Here is a 23,487-nt window from a genome sequence, read left to right as displayed (position 1 = left end):
TGCTAAAGGATTTTAAGGTTTTCAGGGCCAGCCACTCGCCTCCTGCAGCCTCCCCGCAGGGAGCAGGGGGGTCGGGTCCTATTCCGGGCGGAGGTAGGGGCTGCTGGGCCCTGGCATCGGAGCTCCCTCAGCTCTCTTGTGTAGGAGGACCCAGGACCGGATGTCGGGTGCTCACAGAGCATTCGGGGCGCCAAGCTCCAGGGCCTCGCGGCTCGGAGCTGCAGCCCCTTTAAGTCTCCTCTCTTTCCCAGAGGCTCCCCTCCACTCCGCTGGGGTGTTGCTATGGCGAGTCTCCTTGGCAATGACCCTGACGGGGTGGGGTGGGGGAGACCGGGGGCGCATGCTCCGTGCCGGCTGGAGGGATTCCGCCCCGAGCTGGGGGTCCCCGCACAAAGGTGCAGGCAGGGTGGGGCTGCGAGGGGGCCGCGCTCAGCCCGCCGCCGCCGCCGCCCCTCTCCGGCCCGTCCCCGGCCCGGCCCCGGCCCGGCCCCGGCCCGGCCCCGGCCCGGCCCCGGCCGCTGGACAGCTCCTCGCCATGGCCTCCTGCGCCCGGGCCGCCGCGCTGCTGCTGCTGCTGCTCGCCCCGGGGCTGCTGAGGGCCGAGCCCGCCGCGGGAAGCGCCATCCCGGCTGAGAGTAGGTGGTCCGGCCGCCCCCCGCCCCGGCCCCCGCGGAGCTCCCTCTGCCCGGGCCCCCCGGGCCCCCGAGCCCCGTCCTGTAGCCGGCGCAGTCGGGCCGGGCCCGGGGCGCTGAGCCCCCTCCCCGGCCCTCCATCCCCGCGGCCCCTCCCCCGGGGCCCGAACCCCCTCCCCCGTCTCCGCGCCCCCCGCCCCGCAGCCCCCCGCCTGCCCTCCTCTGTCCGCGGGGCCGCGCCCCGGCCCGTCCCCGGCCTCCCTCCCCACGCCCGGCAGCTCCGTGGCGCCCCGCCCCGCGGCGCACGAACCGCTCCAGCCACGCATCCAGCGTCCTCCCCCCGTGCGCTGCCCACTCTCCTGGCGCAGCCCTGCCAGCCTAGGCTCGGGGCGGACCCCCACCGGGAGCCGCCCGCGGAGTCCCTGAAAGCTGCCCAGGAGATGCGCGGAGGGGTCGGAAGAAGGAATCCCCTCCCGGGGGTCTCGAGTAGCATCATTTTGGTTTGGTTTGGGGGGTCGGTCGCAGTGGGTGGGGAGTGAGATTTATGGGCCCTCTTAGCAGGTGGAGGCTTTGGTCCTAGCCCGGGTGATAGAATGATGCTGTAGGAGGGCTTAGAGACCCACTAGTCCAGGCATGGGTTCTCCTTTAGGTTTCTTTGTTTTTTTGGTTTTTGCAAGGCAATGGGGTTAAGTGACTTGCCCAAGGCCACACAGCTAGGTAATTATTAAGTGTCCGAGGTCGGATTTGAACTCAGGTACTCCTGACTCCAGGGCCGGTGCTCTATCCTCTGCGCCACCTAGCCGTCCCCATTGGATCTTCTTGAACCCCTTTGGCAGTCTGATGAAGATGGTGGATTCCTCAGCATAATTTTTAAATGCATAAAATAAAAAACACAAGGGATCACAAAGGAAGCCAATCACATTGAAATACAGTTATCAAAATACTGTTTAAAAAGTTCATCAGAGGGGTGGCTAGGTGCAGTGGATAGAGCAGGGGCCCTGGAGTCGGGAGTACCTGAGTTCAAATCCAGCCTGGGACACTTAATAATTACCTAGCCGTGTGGCCTTGGGCAAGCCACTTAACCCCATTGCCTTGAAAAAAACTAAAAAAAAAACCACACAACTTTATAAAATAATCATTCATAGTCACAATAGAAGAGAAGGCATGGGATAATGTCTAATCTCATAATGCTTCAAATCTCACATATTTTCAGTATCACATCTCAAAAGAGACTAAAATCTAAAAAAAAAAAAACCAAAAAGTTCATCAGAATCTCTAACCTAGGTCAATTCCCTTTTCTTACCCCTGTTGACCAGTGCCCCTTCCCCTTCCATAAACTTCTCACCATCTGGTCTGGCTTCACTGTAGTCCCTGCTTTATTTGATAATAGCTAACTCCCTTTCTCTTCATTCTTTTCAATTCCTGCCTTGTGAAGTAGGTGGAGCAGAAATGACTCTTCATTTTACAGTTGGGAAAAATAAGATTTGGGGAGATGAGATGAACTGCTCAGAGGCTGATCTAGTAGGTGTCAGAACCAGGATCCAAACCCAAGTCTTGTGGGTCCCTGGCCAGTGGCTTTTGTTTTGTTTTGTTTTTCCCTAGAACAATGGCTAGAGACAGAGCCCCCAGGTTCAGATGTGGGCCTGCTGGTCTCTCAATTCTTTGTTCTTTCTACTACACCACATGAAGCTGGGTAGGATTTGTATTGGAGAAAGGGGATCCATTTCAAAGGTTTTTCTCCCTGGAAACCCCCTCCCCCCATACAAAATCTGAAACATAGAAACTACCTGAGTTCTGATAGGACAATGAGGAGGAATGAAGATGGGAAAATGCCAGGTATGTTGTGTGTATGGTTTGCTTTGTTTATTTATTTTTTTGATAGGAAGAGAAGGCATGAGTCGACCAGGCTAGTTTGACTGAAGCAATGAGCCTTACTCCTTTAATAGAGTTTAATGAGTGCGTGAGTGTCCTGAGAAGTAATAAGGGACAAAACTTGGAAAGGCAATTTGAATCCCCATTTGGGAGGGCCTTGAATGCCAGGGTACACTTAGCAATGACATTCAATTATAGGGATGGAAACTTGGGCATGACTGGCAAGCAATGGTGGAAAGGACCCTGGAGAAGACTGGGTTAGATCCTGGGTCTGCTACTTCCTACCCATGTAACCTTAGGAAAATTACTTGGATCTCAGTTTCCTCACAGTGGCATGATAGCAAATATTTGAAGGACTTTGAGCAGATGGATTAGATTTGTCTTGCCTGGCTTCAGAAACAAGACTAGGGACAACAAGCAGGTGGCATTCGTGGAGAAGCAAATGAAAAGAAAGACTAGCATGAAGTAGAATGGGATGCTTCTGGAGGAAGTAGGTACTATCTCACTAAAGGTTAGATAAAGGCTGGATGAACACTTTTTGGGGGAGCAGAGGTAATTCTTGCTTAAGTCAAGGTTAGACTATATATATATATATATATATATATATATATATATATATATATATATATATGTAACTTCTGTTGAATGTTGAATTTCTCAGAATCTTGTATTCTGTGTTTTAGATCCTAGGTATCATCTAGGTTAAATCATTCATTTTACAGATGAGGAATCTTGAGATCCATTTTCTATAGGCCTTTATTTAAGGATTATGTGAATTCCCTAATGGGATTACCCCTCAGTTTGGTAATTGCCCCAAGAGGGCAACTCCTCCTAAGGTCTAAAGGTACTTCATGGGTCTGTACTTTTGAATTATAGCTCATAGGTCCCTGTCAGTGAGTTTGCCTTCAATAGACAGCCCCTAGACAGAATTAGCTGAAAGTAAAGGCATTTACTGAGATGGCCTAAGACTAGTTACTTACAAAATTTTCTTTAAGGGTGTGCTCTTCTCTGGCTTTGTCTATTCTAAAGTCCCTTCTATCTCTGGCATTCAATCCTGTGCTCTAAGGTTACTTGGTATCTACATCTAACTAGCTTTAATTAGAAGACTAGGCTCATGCATAGAGTACAGTGGTAGTGAGACACACAGGAAACACTTGTGGCCAAGGCTACTCATGATTTTGGCATAGTAAAGCTTTGAGGGTTTTCTTCTAGGGAACTTTTGCTAACTAAATCATTTTTGTGAGAGAATTAACCTTGATTCATGGTGACTATTCACTATTCAATACATTTCTTTAAAAATACATGTATAATTATTATTATGAACTTGACAAAATGAATATTTTCATATAGAAAAAATAGAAAGAAGAGAAGGTTGCATCAAACTATAAATCAATTATGTTTTTAAAAGACATTAAATTTCAATGATAGTATCAATATGTCCCTGATTATCAGTATCTCTTTCTTATGAAGAATTCCTTTCTATTTGTTTCTAAATTTCTTAAAATATTTAAAAAAAGCTTTTTTTCCTTTTTATATCACTTTTACTACCCTCACTTTTTCCTTCCCCCCAACAAAAGTCCTTGATGTAACAAAGAAGTATACTGAAGCAAAACAAATTTGTGTTGTATTGGTCAGGTATGAAAATGTATGTCTGATTTTACAGCTGTAGTTCATTACCTGTCCACCAGAAGTTGGGAAGCATGCTTCATCACTAGTCATGTCATAAGTAGACAGTAGCCATTTGCCTGGGAATCATGAAATAAGTTTGGGGTTTAGGGGTTCCCTTCTTTAAATTCATTCCTATTGGTGAGGAAAAGGTACCAAAGTACCTTTTGATGTTCTACTGGTAGCTGTTAGCTCAACTCTTTTCTTGACGTTTTTCATACTCAAATGAGTTATACCAAGACTCATATCCTTTACTACTACAAATGAAGCTACTAAAAATTTTATTTAAGTCCTTTATAAAATATAGAGTGATTCAGAAGGTGCCCATTCTTTGCTCGGATCTCAGTTTTCTCATCTGTAAGTTAGTAGGTGACTAGGATGACTGAAATATCCACTGCCTGGAGAGCTGCTATTTCAAGAGGGAAGACTCATCTACATTGAGTTCATATTCAGCTTCGGATACTTAATAGCTGTGTGAACCTGGACTTAACCCTGTTTGCCTCAGTTTCCTCATCTGTAAAATGAGCTGGAGAAGGAAATAACTATTCCAGTATCCTTGCCAAGAAAACTCTAATTGGGGTCATAAAGAGTTGGACACAACTGAATAATAACCTTTTAGAAAGCAGGAACATGGCTCGCTTAATTAACCCTCTCTTGTGGCACTTTAGCTTAAGGTTGTGTACACATGGTTATTGTTATTGATGTTGTTGAGTCATTTTAGTCCTATCTGACTCTTCTGGAGTGGTTTGCCATTTCCTTCTCTAGCTCACTTTATAGATGAGAGACCGAAGCAAATAAGATTGACTTATTTAGGATCACGTAGCTAGTAAATGTCTGAGGTCAGATTTGAACTCGTTAATATGAATCTTCCTGGTTCCAAGCCTAGTACTCTATCCATTGTGACCCCTAACTGCCCATATACATAGTGGCAATCCTGTGAATTGGTGTGGTAATGATGGTGAGGTTCCTATCTATTGACCTCTTCTTTGTTCTGGATATCCTTCCCCCCCCCCCCATCATGGCTCCTCTGGTTAACCCCCAATCTGCCTCAGCCTCCCCTGCTGGTTCATCATCTTCTGATCTTTAAACATATTCCTCCAAAGGTTTATCAACATCCCATTTCCATTCTTTCTCTGTGCTCTCTCTCTCTCTTGTTGATGTCATTTGTTCCCATGGGCTCAATGATTACCTCTATGTTGATGATTCTCGAGTCTATTTTTATCTAACTTCAATCTTAATCTTGAATTCCTGCTTCACATTAACAGTTGCCTGTTGGAATCTACACTTCGATTCCTTGCTCGTACTTCCAACTGGCTGCTCAAAATGGAGCCCTTCATCTTCCCTACTGAACTTGTCCCTTCCTCCAATTGTTTATTTATTAATAATACATTTATTAAATTATTAATTATTTATGATTTTCCCAATAATTCTGTTGATAGTACAGTCCTCCAAATCAGCAAGTCTCTAGACCTTGGAGTCATCCTTGGCTCTTCTTTCTTGTCTTATCTCTCCAACCAAAACAATTGTTTATTTTATCTGCAAAAACTCTGGGGGCTGTGAGTACAGAGCACCAATTCTGAAATCAAATCTCAACTGGGATTTTTTTTTACCTGCATGACCCTGGACAAGTCACTTGCCTTCCTTGGCCTCCAATTTTCTTATCTGTGAATTCGGACTAGATTACCTCAGAGTACCTCAGCTCTAGATATAAAATTTTATGAGTCTTAATTCCATTACTCTGTCTGACAGACTTCTTTTCAAAATCATGTTTTGAAATAATTAACTAAGTGCTAAATTTCAGTTAGAGATTAGTAGAAATAAAGATGTTATTTTCCCCCTCATCCAACTTCACAGACCCTTTGAAATCTGTTTGTAGAACCCTTTTTCTAGCCTCTCTCTTCACCAATCCGTCCTTCATAGACTGCCAGAATAATTTTCCAAATGCTCAAAACCTTTCAAAGCTCATCAGTTCCCCCGGATAAAGTTCAGACCACTCTGTGTGGTATTTGAGGTCAATAGTGTGAATCAAAGAGCTTTCTATACTCAGTTTCCCAAACTGTATTTTCCAGCCAGGCTGAATGTTTCCCAAACTCAATGGGTCCATCTCCTCCAGTGTCCTCTTCTTTAAAATGAGATTGCCCCCAGCTATAATATTCTTGTGTCCTCAAGTTCCTGGCATTCAAAATCTGTGCTCTAAGGTCCCTTGACATCTACATCCTAGATTCTGAGATCCTTTTTATTTTTTAGGTTTTTGCAGGGCAAATGGAGTTAAGTGGCTTGCCCAAGGCCACACAGCTAGGTAATTATTAAGTGTATGAGACTGGATTTGAACCCAGGTACTCCTGATTCCAAGGCCAGTGCTTTATCCACTACGCCACCTAGCCGCCCCGATTCTGAGATCGTGCCTTGATTTATGTCTTTCTCTGTTCTGACATTCTATATTCTAAGGTCCCTCCCAATTTTCACATTTTATAATTCCTTCTCCATATGCAGATAGTCTCCTCTCCCTCACCCCTCACCAACTTGCTATTCTTGTTCACTACTCACCTGCCTATACTTTCTCAAACATGTCTCACATTTAAAGCACACATACTTTAGAGACTCAAATCTTAGCAAATACTTTTAAAAAATAAAAAAGAGGACCCAAAACTAGCTATGTAGATAGTATATAGTTGGCTTGAGGGCACCTTTTAAGAAGGGCAAAGGACTATAAACAGTGAAAACTCTTTGACCCAGCCAAACCACTACTAGGTCTAAATCTCAAAGATTTTTTTTAAAGGTGGAAAAGGATTTATTTGTACAAAAGTATTGATAGCAGATCAAATTGTAAATTGTGGATGCTCATTCATTGAGGAATGACTGAACAAATGACTGTGATGGAATACTATTGTGCTATAAGAAATGATGAGCAGGCTGATATCAGAAAAACTTGGAAGAACTTACTTGACCTGAAGCAAAAGTAAAGTGAGTAGAACTAGAACATTGTACACAGAAACAGGATTGTTGTATGATAGTCAACTGTGGATGACTTAGCAATACAATGATCCAAGATAGTTCCTAAGGACTCATCCAGAGAAAGAACTGATGGAATTTGAATGCAGATGGAAGCCTACAATTTTTTAAAATTTATCATTTTCTGTTTGTCTGTGTGTGTGTGTGTGTGTGTGTGTGTGTGTGTGTGTGCATGTGTGCTTTTTTTTGGTCTCTGTCTTCTTTCATAACATAATTAATATGGAAATATATTTTTCATGGTTGTATTTGTATAAATTATATCAAATTGTTTACCATCTCAGGGAGGAGAAAGAGGGAAGGAGAAAATTTTGGATGCAAAATTTAAAAAAATAAAAGTTAAAAATTGTCCTTACTTGTAATTGGGAAAAATAAAATATTATTTAAATATAAAAAATAACACAAATGATCATCAGCACAAGAAAAATCAAGGATATTGACAAACTGAAGTGAATATGGAGGATTCACTAGGTTAATCATCAGGAAGAGATGGCTGCATGGAGAAAGAGTAATTAGACTTAAACATTATGCCTTATTTTGAGTGAGGGTTTGGAAAGCACTGTTATATCCTCCCCTTGGAGAGATCAAAGGATACAGTGGAAAGAGCTCTGGCTTTAGAATAAGAGGATCTTGGTTCAGATTCTGCCTGTTGTACTTGCTACGTGATGACCTCGGGTAAGTAAGTTCACTTCTCTGGGACTGTTTCAGAGAATTTCATTTTCAAAGATTCAGACTTCAGAGGACATTTAGTCCAATTCTTTTATTCTAGAAAGATCAGTCAGTCAATAAACATTTATTATGGACCTGCTCTGTGTCAGACCTGCATTGTGCTATTCACTGGATTAGTGAAATAGGACTTGTTCAAGATCATCCAGAAAGTAAGTAGAAGAGACAGACAGATTTGGAACCCAGGTCCCCTGACTTGAAATTCCTCATACTGGATATTCTGCTTGGCTCCAAGAAGAAGAACTAGGAACAACATGAGTAAGTTACAGGGAGGCAGATTTTAGGATGCTATAGCAAAAAAGTTCCCAACTGGTCAAGCTATCACAAAATGGCAGAGATTATTTCACGAGGCAGTGAGTCCCCCTCCCCCCATTATTGGAGGTTTTCAAGTGCTTTTAGATAACTAAAGACCCTTCCAGAATTTATGACCAAACAAGACATAGAGGACATTATAAATTGCAAAATAGATAATTTTGATTACATTAAACTGAACAATTTTTGCACAAATAAAACCAGTACAACCAAGATTAGAAGGAAAGCACAAAGCTGGAAAATATTTTTTACAGCTAGTATCTCTGGTAAAGGTCTTATTTTTAAAATATAAAGAGAATTTATTCAAAGTTATAAGCAAACATATCATCCCCCGATTATTAAGTGGTCAAAGGATATGAACAGGCAGTTCATTAGAAATTAAAGCTATATATAGACATATTAAAAATGACTCAATTACTATTGATTAGAGAAATGCAAATTAAAACAACTCTGAAATACCATTTATCAGATTGGCTAATAGGGCAGAAAAGGGAAATGATAAATGTTAACAGGGATGTAGGAAAACTGGGACACTGCTACACTTAGTGGAGCATGAACTTATCCAACCATTATGGAAAACAATTTAGAGCTATGTCCAAAGGGCAACCAAACCGTGCATACCCTTGGATCCAGCAATACCACTACTAGGTATATACCCCAAGGAGATGATAAAAAAGGGGAAAGGACCCACATGTACAAAAATATTAGTAGTGACTTTTTTTTTTGTTGAGGCTAAGAATTGGAAATTGAGAGGATGTGCATCAATTGGAGACTGACTAAACAAGTTGTGGTATTTGAATGTGATGGAATATTATTGTTCTGTAAGAAATCATGAATAGATGAATTTCAGGAAAAACTGAGCTGATGCTGAGTGAACTAAGCAGAACCAGAACGTTGTATATAGGAACAGGAACACTGCAAGATGATCAGCTAGGATACACTTGACCCTTCCCAGTAATATAGTGATCGAAGACAGCTCTAAAAAACTTGTGATGAAAAATGTCATCCACATCCAGAAAAAGAACTATGGAGTTTGAATGCAGATAGAAAAACACTATTACTTAAATTTTTTTGTTTTTTTAATGTAGTTTTCTCTTCTGTTCTGAATTTTTTTCACAGCATGACTAATTTGGAAATGTTTGATATAATTATCCATGTACAACTTAGATTGATTGGAGAGAAAGGAGGAGAGGAAGGGAGAAAAATTTGGGACTCAAAAATCTTACAAAAAATGAATGTTGAAAACTATCCTTGCATGTAATTAGAAATAAATAAAATACAAAAAGCACAACAACTAATTACTCTTCCAGTTTCAAAACTGCAATTCTTTGCTTCTCCTCATTAGGGATGTTGCTGTATCTTCATTCAAGTAGGATTTGAATTAGTTGATGTCTGAAGTGTTTTGACATTTTCTTTGACTCTCCTTCTTTGTCATCTCTTATACCCAAGCAGAACCAATGTTTGCTTCCTCCCTTCCCATAATTTAACCACTCTGCAGTCTTACTTGGGGATCCCTAAGGCAGCTTTTCTTCCTTTTTTTTTTTTTTTTGGCAAGGCAATGGGGTTAAGTGACTTGCTTAAGGCCACACAGCTAAGCAATTATTAAGTGTCTGAGGGCAGATTTGATCTCAGGTCCTTCTGACTCCAGGGCTGGTTCTCTATCCACTGTGCCACCTAGCTACCCCACTAAGGTAGTTTTTCAATGGGATTTTCTTAGCCCTGACATTTTAGGGTTCTCTCTGTTTCCCCCAGGTCGACCTTGTGTGGACTGCCATGCTTTTGAGTTCATGCAGAGAGCTCTCCAGGACCTGAAGAAGACTGCCTACAACCTTGACTCACGGGTGAGTGTCTGTAGAATGAAGTCTCGGCTTGCCTTGAGAGAGGGTGCTCGCTGAAAGTACTTTTACATCTTTCCCTTGAGGAGAGTGAAAGTTACAGTGAGGAAAGCACTGGATTTAGGATTGTAAGAGCTACATTCAGATGCTGTCTCCATTACTTACTCCCTGGGTAATCTTAGGTAAGTTAGTTCACCTCTTTGAGACTCAGTTTCTTCATCTGTAAAACAGATGCCTTTTATTTTTATTTTGTTTTTGTTGTTAATGATACAGCTAACATTCGTATAGATTTTTGATTTTTAACTCTGGGAGGGAAGTACTTATTAGTCCGATTTTACAGATGGGAAAAGAGTGTCTTAGACAAGTTAAGTCATTTGCCTAAGGGCAAATAGGAATTTGGATTTAAATCCAGGTCTTTTGACGCTAAGATCCAAATTTTTATGACTACCTGAAAAAGGCTTGTAAATTACAAAGGATAGGGGAGTATAAGGTCTGAACTTAGGGTTTCATTGATATAGGGAACCCCACATGATGAAATTCCCTCTACTAAATTATATGAGCAATTTCTTTGTTACTCATAAGTCTTAGAGAGTTGCTGAGAGCCCCAAGGTAATCCAGTGACTGGAGTCAAGAAGACCTAAGTTCAAACCTGGGCAAGTCACTTAGCCCTGTTTGCCTCAGTTCCCTCATCTGTAAAGTGAGCTAGAGAAGGAAATGGCAAATGGGGTCATAGAGAGTCAGAAACGACTGAAATGACTGCATATCCCAGGAGAGGATGGGACCTGCCTATGGTCACGTAAGCCAGCATATATCTTTGCTTCAACACTGGATAACTAATTGCTTTGACAAAATGGTACATATATGTAAGCCATTATATTCTAGAAAGGCAGTATGCTCTGACAGGCAAAGCCTATCTACTTAGAGAGAGAAGACTGGTTTTTAAATTCTGACTGTGCCACTAATTAGTATGTGACCTTGAGCGAATCTCTTCCATTCTCTGGACTGATTTCTTCTCCTTTATAAAATGAGGGTAATGATAATTGTGTTGCCCAATTCTTAAGGTGGTTGTGAGGAAAGCACTTCATGAAGCTGAAAACAATATGGATATGCGATTTATTTCTTCAACACTTTGTTAGAGCTGTGATCTCACTGACGGGATATTGCCTTTAACAGGCCAGATTACAGCCCAACCAGCTTTGTCATCCAGTGCCTGTTTGGCCACATCTTCTATGAATCTGTCACAGAGTGTTTACCCAGTAGGCAGGAGGTCTTTCTCTAGAGCTCTTGACATTATATGAGTATGAGTAAAGCACATGAATTATCCATTGGGTTTTTCCTTGCTCTTATTCCATGACCAGTTCATCACCTTTCATGTTCTATGTTTTTCTGATATCATGTCTAAAGATGCTTTTTTTGGATAACATTTCCTTAGTACTATGTTAGGGTCCACCCATATTCAGGATACATTTTTTCATTGCTTTTTGGGTGAGTTTAGTTTTTTTTGGTTTATTTTTTGCAAGGCAATAGGGTTAAGTAACTTGCCCAAGGTCACACAGCTGGTTAATTATTAAGTGTCTGAGGTCACATTTGAACTCAAGTTCTCCTGACTCCAGGGCCAGTGCTCTATTCACTGCTCTACCTAGCTGCCCCTTGTTAAGGTTTTTAAGGGCACTCATTTGTTCTCATATTTTTCAATACTGGGACCAGTCATTGTCCATTGATGGTGTCTATTTACACTGTATTCTTTAAAATATCTGTTCAAAGGTACACTACATTTAGAACTATAGGCATCCTTCATCCTCTTGGTTTTTCCTGTGTGCATAGTTGGTCAGAACACTTGAGAGATTATAAAACTCATTTAGAAAGCTTTGGAGTTTGATGAGATTAGCCCAATATTATCCATAAACAGAAGACTACAGGGGATCTCTCTTCAATATGTACTCTCTAGTGCACATCTTCCTTTACACTAATAAATACCTTTGCAGAGTATATGCCTCTCTTTTAGACTTTCTTTGACATTTATAATCAGAGGCTATAAAAGTAATTCCTATTGTTACACTTTTCAAGGAATTCAGTTGGATTTTGACAACTGAGTGGAGCCTTTGGAGCCTTTACAGCCAAATTTTGCTCGGCAGGATAAGGTGCATTATTATAGTCAGTAAATGCAGTGAGATCTGGTATTCTCTCATCTTTCAGTAAGTTTTGTGACTACAAAGATAGGGTCTGCTGCAGAATATTATTTGTGAAAAGCCAACATTTTTCCTTTTCAAACTTTTATCAAAGATAATTTCAACATGTATAGGTGATTTTCACAAATGTTTTGAAGAGATAGGACAGAGAGCATGGATGAGGAGGGACTGATATTTTCTTGGTTGTGGGGATTTTTTGGGAGGGTAGTAATCATATCTGTGATTTTTCCCCCCCCTAATGATTAGATTTTCTTTTCTCTTTCAATAATCTTGAAAACTGACTCTAAATGGTAATAATATTAAAAAAATATAAAAGGGAAGAAAGGGAGTTTATCTGTAACAGATCTCAAATTTTATCACAAGCAGTAATCATTAAAACAATTTGGCATTGTTAAAGAACAGAGAGGTTCAGTGGAATAAATTAGATAGATGTACAATATACAAAAGCAAATGAACATAGTAGCATGTTGGTATTGTTGTTCTGTTGTTTCAGGCATGTCTGATTATTTGTGGTCCTGTCTGCTGTTTATTTGACATGTAGGGATTTACTATTTCCTTCTCCAGCTCATTTTATAATGGAGGAAACTAAGGGAAAAAAGGTTAAGTGACTTGACCAGGTTCACCCAGATAGTAAGCAACTGAGGCCAGATTTAAACTCAGGAAGAAGAATCTTCCTGACTCTAGGCCTGGAACTCTATCCATTGTGCTACTTAACTACTCTAATAATATTTGATAAATACAAAGACTGCAGTGACTAAGGAAAGAACTCATTATCTGATAAAAACTGATGGGAAAACTGGGCGGCAATCTTAGAGATATTAGGTTTAGACCAATATCTCATGCCATATGCCAAGATAATCTCCAAATGAATATGTGACCTAGATGTAAAAAGTCACATTGTAAACAAATTAGAGGAATAAGTATGAAATAACCTTTCTGATCTATGGAATAGGGAGAGTTTATAAGTAAATAAGAGATAGAGAGGATCATATAGGATAAAATAGATAAATTTTGGTTATGTAAAAGTAAAAAGCTTTTTCATAAACAAACCTAATGTAATTAAAGTTAGAAAGGAAGCAAGTAAACAGGAAACATATTTTCAAGTCTCTCTGATAGAGGTTTTATTTCCAAAATATATAAGAAATTGATTCAAATTTATGAGGCTGAACCATTTCTCAATAGATAAATGGTCAAAGGATATGAGCAAGCAGTTTTCTTTTTTCTTTTAAAGATTTTATTTATTTTGAGTTTTACAATTTTCCCCTAATCTTAATTCCCCCCCCCCCACAGAAGGCAATTTGCCAGTCTTTACATAGTTTCCATGGTATACATTGATCCAAATTGAATGTGATAAGAGGCAGAAACATAAAGTATAAGAGATAGCAAGATCAGACAATAAGATATCAGTTGTTTTTTCTAAATTAAAGTTAATAGTCCTTGGTCTTTGTTCAAAATCCACAGTTCTTTCTCTGGATACACATGGTATTCTCCATCTCAGATAGCCCCAAATTGTCCCTGATTGTTGCACTGATGGAATGAGCAAGTCCATCAAGGTTGAACATCACCCCCATGTTGCTGTTAGGGTGTACAGTGTTTTTCCTGGTTCTGCTCATCTCACTCAGCATCAGTTCATGCAAATCCCTCCAGGCTTCCCTGAATTTCCATCCCTCCTGGTTTCTAATAGAACAATAGTGTTCCATGACATACATATACCACAGTTTGCTAAGCCATTCCCCAACTGAAGGATATTTACTTGATTTCCAATTCTTTGCCACCACAAACAGGGCTGCTATGAATATTTTTGTACAAGTGATGTTTTTACCATTTTTCATCATCTCTTCAGGGTATAGACCATTAGTGGTATTGCTGGATCAAAGGATATGCACATTTTTGTTGCCCTTTGGACATAGTTCCAAATTTCTCTCCAGAAATGATGATGGATGAGTTCACAGCTCCACCAACAGTGCAATAGTGTCCCAGATTTCCCACAACCCTTCCAACAATGATCATTATCCTTTCTGGTCATATTGGCCAGTCTAAGAGGTGTGAGGTGGTACCTCAAAGAAGCTTTAATTTGCATTCCTCTAATAAGTAATGATTTAGAGCAATTTTTCATATGACTATGGATTGCTTTGATTTCTTCATCTGTAAATTGCCTTTGCATATCCTTTGACCATTTGTCAATTAGGGAATGGCCTTTTTTTTTTAAATTTGACTCAGTTCTCTGCATATTTTAGAAATGAGTCTTTTGTCAGAATCATTAGTTGTAAAGATCGTTTCCCAGTTTACTACATTTCTTTTGATCTTGGTTACAGTGGTTTTATCTGTGCAAAAGCTTTTAAATTTAATGTAATCGAAATCATCTAGTTTGTTTTTAGTGATGTTCTCCATCTCTTCCTTAGTCATAAACTGCTTTTCTTTCCATAGATCTGACAGGCAAACTAGTCCTTGATCTTCTAATTTGCTTATAGTATCCTGTATCCATTTGGATCTTATCTTGGTATAGGGTGAGAGGTGTTGGTCTAATCTAAGTTTTTTCCATACTAAGTTCAATTTTCCCAGCAGTTTTTATTGAAGAGAGTTTTTATCCCAATAGCTGGACTCTTTGGGTTTATCAAACAACAGATTACTATAATTGCTTCCTCAAGCAATTTTCAAAGGGAGAAAGTAATCTATCCACAACCATTCAGAAATATTCTAAATCACTAATAGAGAAATGAAAATTAAAGAGACTCTGAGGTTTTACTTCACAACCATTGGACAGGAAAAGATAACAAAAGAAGAAAATGACATGTTAGAGGAACTGAGGAAGCAGGTATGTTAATATGATGTTGGGGGAACTTGAACCGATCCCACTATTCTGGAAAGGAATTTGAAACTATGCCCAGAAAATTAATAAATTATGTATATCCTTTGACCCTACTGCTAGGCCTATCCCCCAAAGAGATCAAATGAAAGAGGAAAAAGATCTCTATTTACAAAAATATTTATAGCAACTCTTTTCATAGTAACCCACAAATGGAAGTTAGGGGAATGAACTCTTATTGAGGAATGACTAAACAAACTTTGGTATATGAATATAATGGGATCTCATTGTGCTGTAAGAAATTTTGAAATGGATGATTTCAGAGGAAATTGGGAAGACCTCTGTAAACTGATAGAGCAGAGCTCACTAAGAGATCAATGACAACACTGTAGAAAGAAAAAAACTTTCAAAGACTTTAGAACTCTAAATTGATTGAGGCAATTATAAACTAGCAGATCAGAGGACTGAAAATGAAATAGGCCACTCACCTTCTGTCATAAAGGTGATGAGGTTAAAATGAAGAGAGAAATATACATTTTTGAGCATGACCAGTGTGGGAAATTTGTTTTCCTATATTATGCATGTTTGGACAGCTGGGTGGTGCAGTGGAATCAGGAAGACTAAACTTTGTGATACCAAATTAGATAGTTACTAGTTGTGTGACAAATTACCTGGACAAGTCACCAAACTCTCTTTGCTCAATTTCCTCATCTGTAAAATGATCTGGAGAAGGAAATGGCAAATCATTATAGTATCTTTGCCAAGAAAACCCCAAATGGGGTCACAGAGAGGCAGATGACTGAAACAACTGAACAAATATGTATATTTATGATAAGACTATTTATTGTTTGGTTTTTATTGTTGGAAAGGAGAGACAAATTATAAATGCATGCAAAATAAATAAATTTATTTTTAAAAAAGGTTGACCAATAGCATCCTCAAAAATTTTGTTCTTTCCAGTGTTAATCTCTTCTGTGTCTACTTGGTTTAGTCTAGTGGCTCTTACAATATTTGTCTTTAGTACCCTTTACCCTTTCACACTTTCAAAATCAAGGACCTGATGTAAGAGTTCAAATTTGGAAGTTCCATTATCATTGAAAAAGAAAAGAACCTTTATAGATCTTTTTCATTTTTCAACAGTTTGTTGTCCTTCCAGATTTATTCTTAAATACCCTTGAAAAGATATGGCTAAGTTGAGTTTGCTGCTGAGTTTTCTATAGGCTGCTTTTTTTCTTTCCACTGCTTTTCAGTGTTTTACGAAATAATTCTGTTTATACTTTTCCATCATCCTTCTGTGTGAGATTTTACAGGTGAGTTTACATTTTAGACAGTACTTAGCTGTCACGTCTCTTCAGTGGGTAAGTGTTTCTTGACTGAAGTAATTTCTAGTTTCTTCATTTTGGTTTGAATTTCATTGATTACAATTCCTTAGTAAGTGGTGGTAGTCAGCATAGATGTCTGTTTTTTTAACCATTTCCCATTTTTTGATATCAACATTTCAATGACTTGTTGAAGTATGTTGGATTGAAATTATCTCTATTATGCTCCACATTTTCTCATTTTTATTCTTCCTTCTAATTTATTATATTGATTTTTATCTTTGTTCTAATAAGTTGATGATCTGTCTATATTGTGTGCAGACAACTGAATGATTCCCACAATGATAGCCACTTGCTGTCTTTTCATTTTTTTGTAATTCTCTTTGGTGCTTATTATGTCCAGTGCCTCCCAGTTCTCTTCTAGAAGATATATTCCTGATACATAGGCAAGAGGCTTCCACAGACCTTTAGTCTTTTTTTCTTTCCAATAAATTTATTCCAATATGTTTATAGTCAAGTCTATATTGATTTAATTTTAAGAGTATCATCCAGTTCTTCATCAGATTCCTTTGTCCCCCTATCCTCTGCTCCCAGATGTTGGCTTGCAAGTTGCAATTATGTTAAGGGTGGTCTTTTTCCAAGGATTTATCATGGACAATGTAATATGAGACATCCAAGTGTCCCATGAAATGGCAAATGTTTCTTGTGGCTATGGACACATGGCCAAGGCTACACTTCCATCTTCTTTCTTTGCTCCTCCAAGGATGACCCATGAGTGATTCTTCCAATCCTTTTGTCTTTGGGTTTCATTTATGCAGGAATGTCAAAATAGATATGATCCATTTCCCCCAGGAATGCATCATCTTAATTGTCACAGAACAAAGATCTTACATTCAAAGCTGTTATTATTCAATTATGACTGACTTTTCATGACTCCATTTGAGTTTTTTCTGGCAAAAATCCTGGCTTGCCATTTCCTTCTTCAGCTCATTTTACAGATGAGGAACTGAAGCAAATAAAGTTGCCCATGGCCAATACACTTACACAGGCTGGTGTTGAACTCATGAAAAGGATTCTTTCTGACTCCAGAACCTGCACTCTATTCACTGTGCCACTTCTTCCCCTAACATTCAAAGTGTTGAATAACTAATTACATGTTTCTATGATCTAAAATCAGGGTTTCTCCAGTTTTTTTTTTGTGGAAGTGTTTTTAAGGGTATAAGATTACAAAAGACAAAACTATGGAGATTGTGAATGCTTAAATACTTTGGAAAAGTAGGTTGCCCCTGACAGATGAAAATCAACCCTGATTGGTTAACAGTTAATGAGTGAGTGGACTTTTCTAAGATGTGGATGGGCTAAAAGCCCTCAGCCCCTCCTGCTGAGAAGGTAGCTTGATCATAAGACTCAACTGCCATCCTTACTCCAGGCAAGAGACTCCATCTCCACTCTGACCTCTCAGGTTCAACTGTGTTAGGGAGGAGGGGCTTCAAGAGTGTGAGTCTAATGCTTTTTAGGATTGGAATTCACAAGTATTTCACAGTGACCTGAGGGAAGATGCTGGATCAAAATCTTGTGGCATATTGTGCAAGAAGGTAAATTGACTTAAAATCTAAGATTAACCAAAAAAATCTAATGGAAATGCAGGAGATCAGAATGGGTCACACACATGCAAAGCAGGCACTCTATCACTGCCCCTTAGGGGTACCTGAGTTCAAATCCAGCCTCAGACACATGATACTAGCTGTGTGACCTTGGACAAGTCACTTAACTCAGATTGCTTCGCATTACAGGGTCAGCTCCAGTCATCCTGATTTATATTTGAACCTAGATGGTCCCAGAAGGGAAAGTGAGGCTGGTGACCTAGCACAGAACCCCCTATCTAAAATCCATTTCACTTGCTTGTCATGGTATCACCTCCCTGATGTCATGGTCTTCTTCAAGATAAAAGATAAACATCATCATCAGGGCTGGAATTCACCACTAGGTTCTCTGGGTGGAGAGGATTCCTGGACAATCTCATTTCTCCAAAATATTTTTCAGAGATTGACCCACAGAGACTGGGCTTTGAATGAGGAAATAAAAAGAGAAAAAACTCTGAATCCAGATATTAATAATTGCTTATTGGGGAAGTTGCTTCACCACTTGGTGTTCTAGACCAAATAGAAATGGGGGCCCTTAATCCATACATATATTAACTTAGTTTTGAAATGTAATGTTATGTGTTTTATTGCTTTTAAAAAATTTTCCCTAATTACATTTAATCTGTTTCGGTCTATTTGGGAGTGTTATGGGAGTGTTTGACAGCTCTGCTCTAAGACAATAGACAGTAAAGTACAGAGAAATGCTGACAGGCATTGGGAGAGAGAGTTCCCTAGACCAATGAAATCACAAGTACAAATTTCCCTAGAATGCTTTCTCTCCTCTCTTCTGTTTTGTGGATTCTTTGGCTTCCTTCAAATTCCAGATTCTCATATTTTCTGCAGGTGACCTTTTCCATTCCTTCTAGTTGCTGGTGCCTTCCTCTTGTCTTCCTCTTATCTACATTCTTTCTCTCTTTTCTCTCTTTACCTCTATGTCTCTCTTTCTCTCATTCTTTCATTCTCTCTTTTTTCTCTCCTGCTTCCTCCTTCCCTCTTTCCTTTCTTTCTCTTTCTCTATACACACACATACACGCATACACACACATATACACATACACAATGAGAATGAAAAAAAAGAAAGGGAGGGAGGGAGGGAGGGAGAGAGACAGAGATACAGAGAGAAGAGAGAAGGGAAGAGAGAGAGAGAGAGAGAGAGAGAGAGAGAGAGAGAGAGAGCTGTATTGTTTGTGCTTAGTTATATACATTGTGATGGAAGTTTCTTGAGGACGTGCTCATCTTTGGATTCGTAACCTAGCTCAGGACCCTGGACAGAGCAACTGCCTATTAAAAGAACTCTTATGGCTCGGCCAGCCAGATGCTTCTTGAAAATCTAACTCCACAGCACTGTTGCACTGCGTATATGGGACCTGGAGTCAAATTTGAATCCTAGCTTTTCCTCATCTTGGATGTATGACTCTGGACAAGTCTTTGGGCGTCAGCTTCCAGATGTTAAAACTGAAAACACTGGGCGGGATGATCTCAAAGGGTTCTAACATTCTGTGTTTCTGTGGTTCCTGCCCTCAGGGATGTTAAAAGCCCAGTGGGGGAAGAGGACAAAGGGAGAGGGAGAGGAAGCTGGTGATGAAGTTTAGCTGAGATATTTATTAGGCAAGGACTTTGGAAAAATTGAATCACTACATGGGGGAAGAAGTTATAATGGTCTGAAGGGATTCCCTTTCTCTCTCCTTTCCCAGATAGACATTATTAATATGCTCAATTCTCTGCTTCTTTTGCAGACGGAGACCCTCCTCCTCCAGGCAGAAAGAAGAGCGCTGTGTGAATGTTGGCCTGCAGTTTCCTAGGGCAATTCCCATTTCTACTCTGCAGTTTTACAAAACAAAACAAAAGACTGCAGGAAACTTTGAATCAAGATGTAAGCATCTGAACTTCCCCAGAAGGAAAGGGGTCGTTCCTCTTCCTCTTCCTCCCCCCCCCCCCCCACCCCAGAGCACATCATCCCCTGCTTCTGCCTGCATCACCTCAGCTCTGGCCCCTGCACTGTGAACACTTGTGTCTTGTGGCCCAGGGAGCTCAACACACATTGGGTTTGTCTTCAGTTCCTCCCACCACCCTTTCAGGACCCCTTAGTCCCCTCCTGGGCCTTGTCTCCCAACCATTCTAAGGTGCTAAGGTATTATTGACAAGAACTCCAGAAAGCTATGAGCACCAATGGGTGCTTCAGTTCAATTCAATAAACATGTGGTTCTTTCATTTTCCTGCTCCCTAGTTTTGAATGTCTCTTGCCCTCTTTTTCCTTCTTCCTCTCTCCTCATTTTGCCTCTATTTTCTTTTTCTATCTCTCCCTTCTCTCCTCTCTTTTTCTCCTCTCCTCTCTCCCTCCTTCTCACATCTTTCTTTCTCTCCCCTCCCTCTTTTATCTCCTGTTTTCTTTCTTTCCCCTCTCTTTAGTCTGTCTTCTCAGTCTTTCCCTTTCTCCTTTCTTTATCTTTTCTCTATCTCCCTTCTTTCCTTTCTCTTCCTTCTCTCTTCCCTTTCTTTCCATTTCTCCTTTCTTTCTTTTCTTTCTTTTGTCTTTTTCTCCATCCCTTTTCTTCTCTCTCTATCTCCCTCTCTCCTTTCTTGCCCCCTCTTCACTCAATCTGTCTCTCCCTCTTCTTTCTCTCTTTTCTTTCCTTGTCATCTCTCTCCCTTCTCTCCTCTCTCCTGTCTTTTTTCTCTCCCCCTCTTTTCACTATTTCTTTCCCTCTCTCCTTTCTCTCTTTCTTTCCTTCTCTCTTTTCTTTCCCTCCCTTTCTCTCCTTTCTCTCCCTCTCTTCACTTTTTCTTCTCTCTGCCTCTTTCCTTTCCCTTTTTTCTTTCCTTCCCCCATCTTCAGTCTCTATGATCTCCCTCTCTCTCTCTCTCTCTCCCATTCTGTCTCTCATCTCACCCACTCCCATGGCCTTTTCTGGAATCACCCCTCACATGGAGGCAACTCCAGGCTCTCTGCCCCAAGCTCTTGCTAGCCCTTCTCAGCACATTTGTTTGGCTTATCCACCATCTCAAGCTCAATGTGTCCCAAATTGAACTCATCCTCTGAAAAGCGGGGAGAGTAATACTTGCACTACCTACCTCACAGACCTGTCCTAAGGAAAGTGCTTTGAAAAACCTAAAAGCACTGAATACTCGTGAGTTACTCTATGTGAGTTATTATTTCTCCTGTCTGCCCTGCTTCCCAATTCCTTTTTCCTATCAGTGGCACCATGGCTCTCCCAGCCAAAAGGTTTGCAACCTTGGAGCCATCCTAGACTCTTCCCTCTCCTTCTCTGCTTCCCTTCTCCTATCCAATCACTTGTCAAATCCCATTAATTCTACTTTCCCAACTATCCTTGCACCTTAAATCCACTCTCTTCACCTTGGCTGTTCTAATGCAGAATCTCATGAACTTGACCAGAATTGCTATGATAAGTTTGCTGACTGGTTCCCTCCCTCCAAGTGTTTCCCTTCTCCAAATCATCCATCAGATAGCTACCAAATTAATCTTCCTAAGTATAGTTCTGATCAGGATGCTCCTTTGCTGAAAAACTGTTAGTGTTACCTATTATCTTCAGGATAAGCTCCTAATTTTGTCTATTTAGGATTGTTCACAATTTGGTCCCAACTTCTCTTTGCAGTATTTTATTCATTCTGTGCCTCTAAATGTCCCAAGCTAAACTGGACTATGTATTATCTGCCCATGCCAGTCTCTTTTGATGCTCTTTTGCTCCCATCCATTCACACAGGTTGTTCTTGGTAGCACCTAGAACATATTTCCTCTTGAGTTCTGTTGGTAAAGTTTGAGGCTCAGGTCAGGTGCCACTTCCTCCTGGAAACCCTCTCAGAGACTCTCCCAGTTTTTTACTCCTTAAGTCTTCCCAAACCATGTTGGATCTCTCCTTTGCTTCTATCTCATTCTACCTTGTAAAAGACTTCTCTCTCTGTGTGTATGCCTTTTCACCCACTAGTAGATTGTAAGCCCCTTGAGGGCAGGGGCTGGGTCACTTGTCATCTTTGTATCCCCTAGCTCTGAACACAGGGCCTGGATCATAGTAAGTAATTAAAATAAATGTTTGTTGAATTGAATGGCTGTTATGTTAATGTCTGTTAATGGCTGGCAAAGGCATCAGGGTCCTTGAGTTTTAAAAGATTTAGGGTCTTAACCCAAAGGAACCATTCTTTTAATGCAGAGATGCAATCAGATTAGAACACAGAAAAAATCCAAATTAGGATCCTAATCTAGTCTTTCTCACCTCTAATTTCCTCACTTGTAAAATGGGAATAATAACTACACCTCTTTCCCTGCATTATTGTGAGGATCAAATGAGATCATGTATGGCAGACATTTGGCCTTCTTTAAAGTCTCATAGAAATACTAGAGTTTATAACATGCTAGCTGTTTCAGGCAAGGAGAGAGAGCACAGAGAAATGGGATGTCAGAGCCGACATTCTATGCTTACAACATGGAGTAGAGGGTTATTCATCCAACTCCAGATAGGGCTGAAAGAAGGGAACCTTAGAGCTGGGAGATTATCTAATCCAACCCTTTGATTTTAACAAATGAAGAAACTGCCCCCAGGTCCATTAAATTCTTGTCCAACATCATGCAGGTTGCACATAGCAGACCCAGAATTTCTATCTCAGAACAATGATGGAAAGAGGCCTTAGAAAATCCAATCAAATTGGTTGATATTTTTAAAGTGTTTCATAAATGATGCCTGCTATGAAACATTAGGATTCTTGGAAAATAGAATATTAACTCTGAGGGAGCCCAATCCTTCACATCAGAGGTTCTCATCCTCCTGAATACCTCATCCACCCCTTGGTTCATAATAAACATTTAAAAGTTTATTTCTTTTCTACCTGTTTTCAAAGAGTCTTCACTGTGTTCACACAGTTAGTAATCATCAGTTGAGGGAATTTGAGTTCAGGTCTCTCTTGCTTCTTCCTTCTCCAAGTCCATTGATCTTTCTCTCCATTCTCTTCTTTTACTTCCTCTCCATACCTCTTCTGTTTCACTTAATGTGAAAGGGGGAAAGGGGAAAAATGAGAGGATGGAGAATACTAGAAATGGGAAATTGGGAAAAGGTTGTTTGAGTAAATATGGACATGGTTCACATTTTGTAATTTAAAAAGAGACAGCAAGATGTTGTGGATAGACTGGTCCCAGAATCAAGAAGACTTGGGTGCAAATATCTTACTGGGGATATGACTCTGGGTCAGTCACTTAAGCTGTTACCAGTTGCCCATTTGTTTTGGATGAGTGAGCTTCCTCATACTAGGGATTTCCTACAATACCACACTAATGAGATCACAAATGTAGGTGTGTGTATGCATATGTAAATACATACATGATTAAAAAAGAAAGGAGCAATAATATTTCCATGTGTCTAGAGTTCACTCATTTAAATAGTCTCTAAATTGAAGAAATCCTTAATTATTTATCTATGTATATGTATATATTTACAAATTGGGAGAAACTCTGAAGGAGAAATGATTCCAG

The 23,487-nt window shown here is 40.2% G+C and overlaps 1 protein-coding gene across 1 annotated transcript; it reads left to right on the top strand.

Annotated features, from left to right (window-relative positions):
* Nucleotides 1-472: 472 nt before the first annotated feature.
* On the top strand, nt 473-22,035 carry NICOL1 (NELL2 interacting cell ontogeny regulator 1). The gene is made up of 3 exons (XM_074227505.1): nt 473-635; nt 9,969-10,057; nt 19,745-22,035. The coding sequence occupies exons 1-3, from the start codon at nt 536-538 to the stop codon at nt 19,808-19,810; spliced, it is 255 nt and encodes an 84-aa protein (XP_074083606.1). The 5' UTR covers nt 473-535; the 3' UTR covers nt 19,811-22,035.
* Nucleotides 22,036-23,487: the final 1,452 nt, after the last annotated feature.

The sequence above is a fragment of the Macrotis lagotis genome, chromosome 3 (assembly GCF_037893015.1).
Source record: "Macrotis lagotis isolate mMagLag1 chromosome 3, bilby.v1.9.chrom.fasta, whole genome shotgun sequence".
NCBI classification, from domain to species: Eukaryota; Metazoa; Chordata; class Mammalia; order Peramelemorphia; family Peramelidae; genus Macrotis; species Macrotis lagotis.
This window is presented reverse-complemented; position numbering and strand designations above follow the sequence as displayed.